Source organism: Galeopterus variegatus, unplaced genomic scaffold (assembly GCF_000696425.1).
Source record: "Galeopterus variegatus unplaced genomic scaffold, G_variegatus-3.0.2 Scaffold2637, whole genome shotgun sequence".
Taxonomy (NCBI): domain Eukaryota; kingdom Metazoa; phylum Chordata; class Mammalia; order Dermoptera; family Cynocephalidae; genus Galeopterus; species Galeopterus variegatus.
In genome coordinates, this window is record NW_007728748.1 from 239905 (window position 1) to 249506 (window position 9602).

Here is a 9602-nt window from a genome sequence, read left to right on the forward strand (position 1 = left end):
TCAGGAAAGCCCCCGAAAGTCTCAGCCCAGCCCCAGAAGTAACGGGACCGTGCGGCTGGGGAGGAAGGCCCCAGGGCGCCCCCGCCCCAACCTCCCGCCCACCCTCCCCGCTTTTCGCCGGGTCCCCATTGGCTGGCGCGCCCCGCGGCCGGAATGGCAGTGGGAGGGGACCCTCTTTGCTAACTGGGGTATAAAAACAGCGCCCTCGGCAGGGTCCCGTCCTCTGCCACTCTCGCTCCGGGGTCCCCGCGCCAGAGACGCAGCAGCGCTCCCACCGCCCACACCCACCGCGCCCTTGCTCGCCTCTCCTTCCCGAGCCAGTCCGAGCCGCCGCAGTCGCCCAGCCCACCGCCACCCTCCGCAGCCATGTCGTCCAGGTCCGTGTCCTCGTCCTCCTACCGCAGGATGTTCGGCGGCCAGACCACCGCGAGCCGGCCGAGCTCCAGCCGGAGCTACGTGACCACGGCCACTCGCACCTACAGCCTGGGCAGCGCGCTGCGTCCCAGCACCAGCCGCAGCCTCTACGCCTCGTCCCCGGGCGGCGGGTATGTCACCCGCTCCTCGGCCGTGCGCCTGCGGAGCAGCGTGCCCGGCTTGCGGCTGACGCAGGACTCGGTGGACTTCTCGCTGGCCGACGCCATCAACACCGAGTTCAAGAACACCCGCACCAACGAGAAGGTGGAGCTGCAGGAGCTGAATGACCGCTTCGCCAACTACATCGACAAGGTGCGCTTCTTGGAGCAGCAGAACAAGATCCTGCTGGCCGAGCTCGAGCAGCTCAAGGGCCAGGGCAAGTCGCGCCTGGGGGACCTCTACGAGGAGGAGATGCGGGAGCTGCGCCGGCAGGTGGACCAGCTCACCAACGACAAGGCCCGCGTCGAGGTGGAGCGCGACAACCTGGCCGAGGACATCATGCGGCTCCGGGAGAAGTAAGGCGACGCCCCGAGACTCGCGGGACCCCGGGAGGGAGGGAGAGAGGAACGGGGCCCCCTGGAGGGGCTGCCACGCCTTTGGGGATGTGGCCCAGGCTGCGGCTGCAGCGGCGCAGCCCCGCCCTGAACCCAGACCTTGCAGTTAGCATTTCCCCTCTGCCTGCACGCTCGTTGCCCAAGAACGCTGTTTCGAGTTACAGATTACTTAAAACGACTTTTATCTGTAGTTGAAGGCCCTTGCACACGATGAGAGCGATTCCCCCAAACTTTTAGAAAGTTTCCTGGCCTCTTCTGGCGGGCTGCCAGTCACCAGGAGGAGGAGGGGGGAGGGGATAGCGGTGGAGGAAGCGAGACAAAGGGACGGCAGAGGCTCCTCGGGGGCGGGGGGGGGCGGGGGCCTCCTTGCAGGTCTGTGCGGCGACCGTGATTGTCTTTCTACGCTGTGCCCGACGTCCCGCTAAAACCTGCCCAGGGCGGCGGTTTTAAAGCGGCAGTCGCTGGCTGCCCGCGGAGGTGGCGCAGGGGCTCTCGTCTCCAGGCGCGGCGACGTGGAGATTGGGTGTGGCCGCCCCGCCCCCGTCGGTTTCCCAGTTCCCTTTTGGCTAATGTGCAACGATTTCAGGTTGCAGGAGGAGATGCTTCAGCGAGAGGAAGCCGAGAGCACCCTGCAGTCTTTCAGACAGGTTTGTAGACTCTTCCCACGCGCAGCCGCCGGACCCCACCCAACCAACCCACGAGCAATTCTAAAAGTTACTTAACCCGAGTCTAAAAAATGCAAAACTTCACGTCTGTGCGTAAAGCCCCCTAGTGGCGGAAAGACCATAGATTGGCGCTTCTCTGGATAAAAACCCCTGAATGATTTATGCCGTTCCTGGGGCATAAAGAAAGTCTTTTAACTTTTTACTTTGTTTCAAGATTTTTTTTTTCCCAAAGAAATATTTTTTCTATTTTATTTTTGCAACACATTGACGTTATGATTTCGAGTAGTTACAAACTGGTTTAGATTGTGGATTGCCAAAGCCAAGTTGGCTTTTAACAAGGCCACAAAAAGCGCAGTTACGCCCTGTAGTTTAAAATGGAAACCGTGTTGTAGGATAAGAAACTTAGTTTAACTGGAATTAAGCCAGCAAGTTTCTCTTCTTCTCTGCAAATCCTACTGTGGCATTAAAGTTAGATGGAAGTATCACTATGCACAACAATTTTGTGATCTAATAAGTGTGAAAAGAAGCCATCTGTCCCCTCGGCTGAAGGGTATTAATGGTTTCTATGGGCTTCACTATGGAATGTAGATACAGACATTCCGGCTAGTGCGGTGGCTCTGGACAGAAATAATAGGAGTCTTTGTGTCCCCAGAGAAGCTTTGCAACAGGCTACATTCTTATTGAATATGTAATGATGTAAGCAGGATTCTAATTGGACACAAGTATTTGCTAACATCCGTTATCTAATATCTGGCCCATACTTGTGAAGTTTGTGGTGTGAAATGTTCTTAAAGCCACAGGCATACCTCACATTTTGAAAGGCTTTTCTTTATTGGGTTCTTGTATTCTTTAGCACTTTCTCCATAAATAATAAATAAAGCTAAGGCTAAAGAATGGAATTTTTAATAAAGGGGTTTTTGTGCCAAATTTAGGTGGACTTAAAGGATTTTTAACTTAAAATTGGAACCCAGAAGCAGGAAGATTACCACTATAGTTTTATTCTTCGGAATGCTTACTGGGATTGGCTGCAATGTCTCTCAAATGAGTAGTCTAAGATAACATTTGGAAGCTGAAACACGTTTGCCAAATTAATTTAAACACAGCCATGTGTAGTTCATTTTAGTCACCAAACATTTGTGATCACCATATCCATAAAGATTTCTGCTGTGCACTGAGTTACTATTAAAGGATATTAATATAAAAGGTCCCCTGTTTAAGGATTAAGTAAAATTCCTCATTTTCTTTAATAAAATGAAGTGTCACGTTGAACTTTTTTTAGAGGTTAGTAAAATACCTTTTATATATTTTCTAGTACTTAACAATAAGCAAAAATGAATATTTTCCCCAAGTCTCATCTTTTTATCACCCCCTCATTCACTTTTCCATGAAGGCAATAAACAGTTGAAGACTTTAAGGCCCTAAACTGGACCCCAAATATAATTGCTTACAAGATAAGAGCTATAAACATCCTCATGACAATCCCTTATACGGAAATAAAATCTTAGTTGCAAGATTACACGTTCTGATTTGGAATGTAGTACTTTACAAATGGTGGAAACATAGAAGAAGAGGTAGATCAGGAAGAATTCTACATATAGCTTCATTATTTGCAAGCCAGCGTTTTGACCAGTCATTCTGAAACCAGCTAAGTAACTGAATCCACACAGTGGCAAGTGAAAAGAATGGACACACCCTTACAGGGTCAGTCAGGGGGGTTGCAGGAGAAAAATACAGCCGAGAAAGCAAGGCAAATAGAAGTCAGAGTTACATTGCTTTTCCTTATTTTCCTGACCTGCATCTTTGGCAGTGCATATCCTGAATTGCAGTATTGAATTGCTACTTGGTAAAAATCTCACCTTGTAATCTAGCTGCCAGATGACTATATACTTGTTTTGGATCCTAAACATAAGTTTCAGGAGATTTGTATAGAGGAAGAAAAAAAAAAATCTAAAACTTTTAAAGCATAAGTTTCTGTTCTACGTATACACATGTATACATGAAGATGTGAAATTTAGTCAACCCCTATGGTTACGTTATTCCATGAAATTACAAAACAAAACTTAAAAATGCCGTGGCATTGATTTTCTAGATTTAAAAAATAATAAAAAGAAAACTTCACTGGTAAAATGTGGATTCAGTAATGATTGAGTGCAGTTTACCATGTTGGTGTACATTTATTTATTTATTTTTATTTTTTTATTTTTTTGTCTTTTTTTTTCGTGTCCGGCAACGGATCGCAACCCTCAGTGTCGCGCCCATACCGGGCCGGGACCGGCAACAGGATCGCAACCCTCGGTGTTGCGCCCGCAACTCGCTCAGCCAGTGAGTGGGAACCGGTCTGTATGTGGGATCCGAACCCTCGGCGGGAGCGCCACTGCGCTTCCCAAGCGGCACACTGTAGCAGTGCACCACCGGGCCGGCCCCATTTATTTATTTTTAAAGTGTCTATTTGCCCTCTTGAGCACAACACAGATGAAGAGAAGAAAGCATAGTATATTAGAGCACAAAGTATAATTTTAAACTTATTCGAAAGTCGTAGATTTTGTCAACACCTTTCTATAAGTAAAGAGACTAGGTTCATACGGTTAATTGAAAAGGAATAAATGAGAGAAACCATAAACTTTCACATCCTCCATGTCCTATCTTTTTTCTTCTCAAAATAGGATGTTGACAATGCGTCTTTGGCACGCCTTGACCTTGAGCGTAAAGTGGAATCCTTGCAAGAAGAGATTGCCTTCTTGAAGAAACTGCACGATGAGGCAAGTGGAGTGACTTTTAGGGAAGGAGTGAGGGTGTGGCATGGCTCTCCCACTCCTGGCATGGCTGATCTTCCCTCTGTTCTTTCTTCAGGAAATCCAGGAGTTACAGGCCCAGATTCAGGAACAGCATGTCCAAATCGATGTGGATGTTTCCAAGCCTGACCTCACGGCTGCCCTGCGCGATGTACGTCAGCAGTATGAAAGTGTAGCTGCCAAGAACCTTCAGGAGGCAGAAGAATGGTACAAGTCCAAGGTACGCAACAAGTCAGTGTGGCTGGAATGAAGGACAAGTGTTGTGTTCTGAAAACACCGTACCTGTCTGTGATTCCTAAATATGCTTCAGCTCCAGTTGAAAGCTGGCTTTAGCTCTTAGTCCATATTTTGTGTATTGCTACAGTTTCCACCCCATTCACATGACCTCTTTTAGAAAAGCAAGACTCCCTTTCCACTGACTGCCTTTCACCCTACATCCAAGTAAAACCCAATGCCATGCCCCTGACCTCCACCATTTTTAAACCAGTGTGGTAGAGTCAGTTCCATTTGAAAATATCAGTGTCAGCATTTGCTGCTCTTTCTCTGCCTTTCAAAACAGAAATTTAGACATATTACAGAAGACATTGACTCCAAATTATGATTTCTTTTCCTAAGAGAGTCAAAAGACTTGAATGTGGGTAATCTACATCTCTGATTTCTTCCTGAACAGTTTGCTGACCTCTCTGAGGCTGCTAATCGGAACAATGATGCCCTGCGCCAGGCAAAGCAGGAGTCAAATGAGTACCGGAGACAGGTGCAGTCCCTCACCTGTGAAGTGGATGCGCTTAAAGGAACTGTGAGTACCACACTGCAGTAAAAGGGAGAAAATTATGAGCTCAGACCCATTCAATTGGCCAAGATAATGGTGATCCCTAACAATATTTTAAGTACAGAAAATTTATATCTTAATCTAAAGAAAATGAGTTACCAAGACAGACTCAAAAGAGCACTTGATGGAGATCCTGAAGGTTTTGGCTTACATATATCATTGCTTCTAGTAAGAAGGACTTAATACTTGTCTTCTCCACCTAAAATTAGAGTGGTCACCATTTGCCACTAACAGAAGTTACTGTAAATGATCTGTAAATGGTTCTAGGAATACCTGGGTTTTTGCTTTTTATTTATTTATTTATTTTTTGGAAATAACATTGGAAGCTTTTCTTACCTCCTGCAGAACGAGTCCCTGGAACGCCAGATGCGTGAAATGGAAGAGAACTTTGCTGTTGAAGCTGCTAACTACCAAGACACTATTGGCCGCCTGCAGGATGAGATTCAGAACATGAAGGAAGAAATGGCTCGTCACCTTCGTGAATACCAAGACCTGCTCAATGTTAAGATGGCTCTTGACATTGAGATTGCCACCTACAGGAAGCTGCTGGAAGGCGAGGAGAGCAGGTACAGAACACAGACTTGTATGTGCAAATTCATAGCTGTCATTTCTAGGTACTATGCCACTTGCTTTACATGCATTATCTCATTTAATATTTAGAACAGTTCTTCAACGAAGCTACTTTCTGGATTTTATAGATGAGGAACATTAGGTTCAGAGATAGTAACTTGCCCTAGGCAATCAGCAGCAGAGCTGGGATTTGAACCCACAACTCTGTCAAAGCCTGCACTTTCCCACTCTGCAATGCCTCCAGTTCACGCCCCCTGTAGAAAAAAATGTTTGTAGTAAAATATTTTAAATGTACTAATGAGGCCAGTCATAGGTAAATCCTTCTAAAGCAACCCCCTAACTTATGAATTACAACAGTAAATTTTCTTATTTGATAAAAACGAGAGGTGTATAAATGTGTTTCTCGTTGATGTTATTTTCCAACAATTGTACTGTTTGTCTTTATCTTGTTATAGGATTTCTCTGCCTCTTCCAAACTTTTCCTCCCTGAACCTGAGGGGTAAGCATTTTATTTTCCTTTATGAGAAATTCTAAATGCTTGTAATCATTCAATTATGGTAAAGCACTCATTCTTTTATGATACCTGAAAAATGCCATAGAAGTGAAATTTCTTCAAAATATCCATAATTTTCAAACCCAAGTATTCTTTTGCATTCTTTGCTTCAAATTAAATATAAACTCCATTTTACTTCTTCATGATGGCATATGCACTGATGTGCTCTCTTGTCTTGATGCTAACATGGTGTTAGGGTCTGAGTTTTCAAACAGATAATACTCTTCAGAATTATTTGCGGAGTAGCACACTAAACAATTGCAGGGAAAAAAACCCCACATAATTGTTGGAGTGGAATGGTTACTTTAAAAAAAAAGTTAATATTTAGTTTGTTTATTTATTTATTTGTTTGTTTGTTTGTTTATTTAAATTTAGAAACTAATCTGGATTCACTCCCTCTGGTCGACACCCACTCAAAAAGGACCCTTCTGATTAAGACCGTTGAGACCAGAGATGGCCAGGTTGGTATCTTTTAAATGAAAAATGGAGTAATCTCAGACAGGCATTGATATCCCTTTAAATCAGTAAGTCTGTATCTCAGATACAGCTAGCTAATTTCAGTTTTACTCATGCTTACTAAAAAAGGATAGGCCGCTTCTTCTAGCGCTACATACAGCTAACTAATTATTTGGCTCCTAGACATGAAGGTAAATTAGTAATGTTCTTCCTGCACACCGAACTTAGTGATTTGCTATAGTACTTAATTTGAAATGGGAGTAACATTGCCTTAAGCTACTGACTAGACTAGCCTCATTAGGCTACCTCGCTAGACCACCTCAGTATCAGCAATGTCTTGATCCTGGACATGTGGCCTTCTACCTCTATGCCTGAGTTATAGAAAACTAAGCCCTCATAGTACAAGGATGTGCCATGCAATCAGTTCATTTCTTGTTACCTCTCTATGCCAGGAAAGAAATGATTGGAATTTATTGTAATCATCATGAAATTTTCCCTTGCACATAAATTTACAATGTACTTGACAAACATCTTAATATGTCTTCATTGCTTTTATTAAATTTGCTTCATAGGAATATCATAGCATCTTTCACAAGCCCAGTTTTCAAAAAGTTTTCTCTTTGTAAGTTTCAACATTCCATTGGATACTTATTTTGCCTGTAGGTAAAGAGCAGCTTGCATATGTATCTGTCCGTTCTAGTTATAACTCTTGCCATGTAGAACCAACATGACCTTCCACTTGAACAATAAATGCTATATGTTTAGTAGGATTTTTCTTGGCCATTATTTATGGGGTAATTTAATCTTTAGCATGTAGTATTATATTTTATTTGAATTTTATTTTTTTATCAGGTTATCAACGAAACATCTCAGCATCATGATGACCTTGAGTGAAAACTGCACACTCAGTGCAGCAATATTTTACCAGCAAGAATAAAAAAGAAATCCGTATCTTAAAGAAACAGCTTTCAAGTGCCTTTCTGCAGTTTTTCAGGAGCGCAAGATAGATTTGGAATAGGAATAAGCTCTAGTTCTTAACAACCAACACTCCTTAAAGATTTAGAAAAAAGTTTACAACATAATCTAGTTTACGAAGAAGTCTTGTGCTAGAATACTTTTTAAAAAGTATTTTTGAATACCATTAAAACTGCTTTTTTCCAGCAAATATCTGACCAACTTGTTTCTGCTTCAATAAATCTTTGGAAAAACTCTTTTGGTGTGTTATTTATTTGATAATATCTTTGGTCCTATTGGTTAATCTGCAACTAAAATCATGTTTGGGTTAACTTGATAAATTCAATTTATTTATGCTTGAGATATAGTTTAATTTGGTCATTTTGGATAGACCTTGCTTCTTTTTAATTAAGTTTTCTGTTGTTTTTTTTTTTTTGGTGGCTTGCTGGTAGGGGGATCTGAACCCTTGACTTTGGTGTCATAACACCACGCTCTAATCAACTGAGCTAACCAAGCCCCAAGTTTTTTTTTTTTAATTTACAAATACATGCTGTATGATGAAACTATAGGTCTTTTCATAAAATTAGTTCAGCTGGGTCCATGTCCGTGTGTGATTTCAATTCTACCAAGCAGACTTCCTAAAATCAATAGTGAAAATTTTTCTTTTTATTCGGTGCAGCATATGAGTAGCACAAATTCCACTATGGGAGGTAAAGCATGGAGCAATGACCAAGGGGTAGAGGCTACATCTACTAGCAAGATGCAGAGAAATGGGACAAGTTCACCAAGTATCAATATGTGAAGCTGGCTGCTTGTCTTGTGTAGATATCTATAAGTGATATCTACATCTATATTTATCTATCTATAGATACAGGTATTTTTAAAGACCTTTGGGTTTGGAGAATGGCATTAGACACAAAGAAAACTCCCTGTCTTTTCTCTGGGGAGGTGGGATTATTGCATGTGAATCATGCGGTATAATGATGCTAACTATAAGTGTAACAATGTTTCAAAGCCTGGAGCAATAAGAGGAAGTGGTACAGTCATGAAAAGCTTCCTGTAGGCCACGCGATGTGAGCAGACCCTTGGAGGATGGATAGAATTTGGGTAAATAAAAGAGGGAGGGTGTTGCCTGGAGGCAACAGACTTATAATGTTGATAGTGTGTGCTCTGGAGTGAAACTCCTTTGGCTACATTCTTGGACTTCTCCAAGTACCAAATTCCTATGTTACATTACCTCCTCTTCTGTAGGAATAATGCAGTAGACGTTTGCTGTAATTTTTCTGTGTTTGCATCTACCTCTCTCAAGAGTTGCTGAGGGGAGTAGTAAGATACTTCATGCAAAGCCCTGCCTATATGCAGAGCATTGGCTCTGACTTTCCTCATTTTTGTTATTATGGGCACTGCATGAATGAAAAAAGGATTGGCTCCTGAAGTGATCCCTAGCTAGGGTGCCTCTATATTGTGATATACCTGGGACAGTCTTGGTTTATGCCTGTTGTATCAACACAGTTATTAATAGTGCCCCCTTTCAAACTCAACAAGTGTACTAGTTCCTACCCTCGGCATAATCTTTTTTTTCCCTTTTATCTTACTTTATTATTATGTATTTATATACTTACTTATTTTTAATACATTTGTTTACTTTTAAGTTGACATGTGAATGTATTAATTGTACATATTTATGGGATACAGAGTTATATTTTAATACATGCATACAACATGTGATCAAATCAGGGAATTGGCATATCCATCATCACAAAAATTTATTATTTCTTCTTATGAGAACATGTGAACTCCTCTCTTACAGCCATT

General features: G+C 42.6%; 1 protein-coding gene across 1 annotated transcript; it reads left to right on the forward strand.

The window, feature by feature from the left end:
- Positions 1-225: 225 nt before the first annotated feature.
- On the forward strand, positions 226-8044 carry VIM (vimentin). The gene is made up of 9 exons (XM_008582488.1): positions 226-929; positions 1555-1615; positions 4297-4392; positions 4484-4645; positions 5096-5221; positions 5600-5820; positions 6280-6323; positions 6753-6838; positions 7686-8044. Exons 1-9 carry the CDS (start codon positions 367-369, stop codon positions 7725-7727), a joined length of 1401 nt encoding a protein of 466 aa, XP_008580710.1. The 5' UTR covers positions 226-366; the 3' UTR covers positions 7728-8044.
- Positions 8045-9602: the final 1558 nt, after the last annotated feature.

Excerpts from the sequence above, each read along its gene's own strand:
- VIM (XM_008582488.1), top strand. The coding sequence starts at position 367 with ATGTCGTCCAGGTCCGTGTCCTCGTCCTCCTACCGCAGGATGTTCGGC. Across the intron at positions 1,616-4,296 it reads CCCTGCAGTCTTTCAGACAG|GATGTTGACAATGCGTCTTT; the intron begins GTTTGTAGACTC and ends TTCTCAAAATAG. Across the intron at positions 4,646-5,095 it reads AAGAATGGTACAAGTCCAAG|TTTGCTGACCTCTCTGAGGC; the intron begins GTACGCAACAAG and ends CTTCCTGAACAG.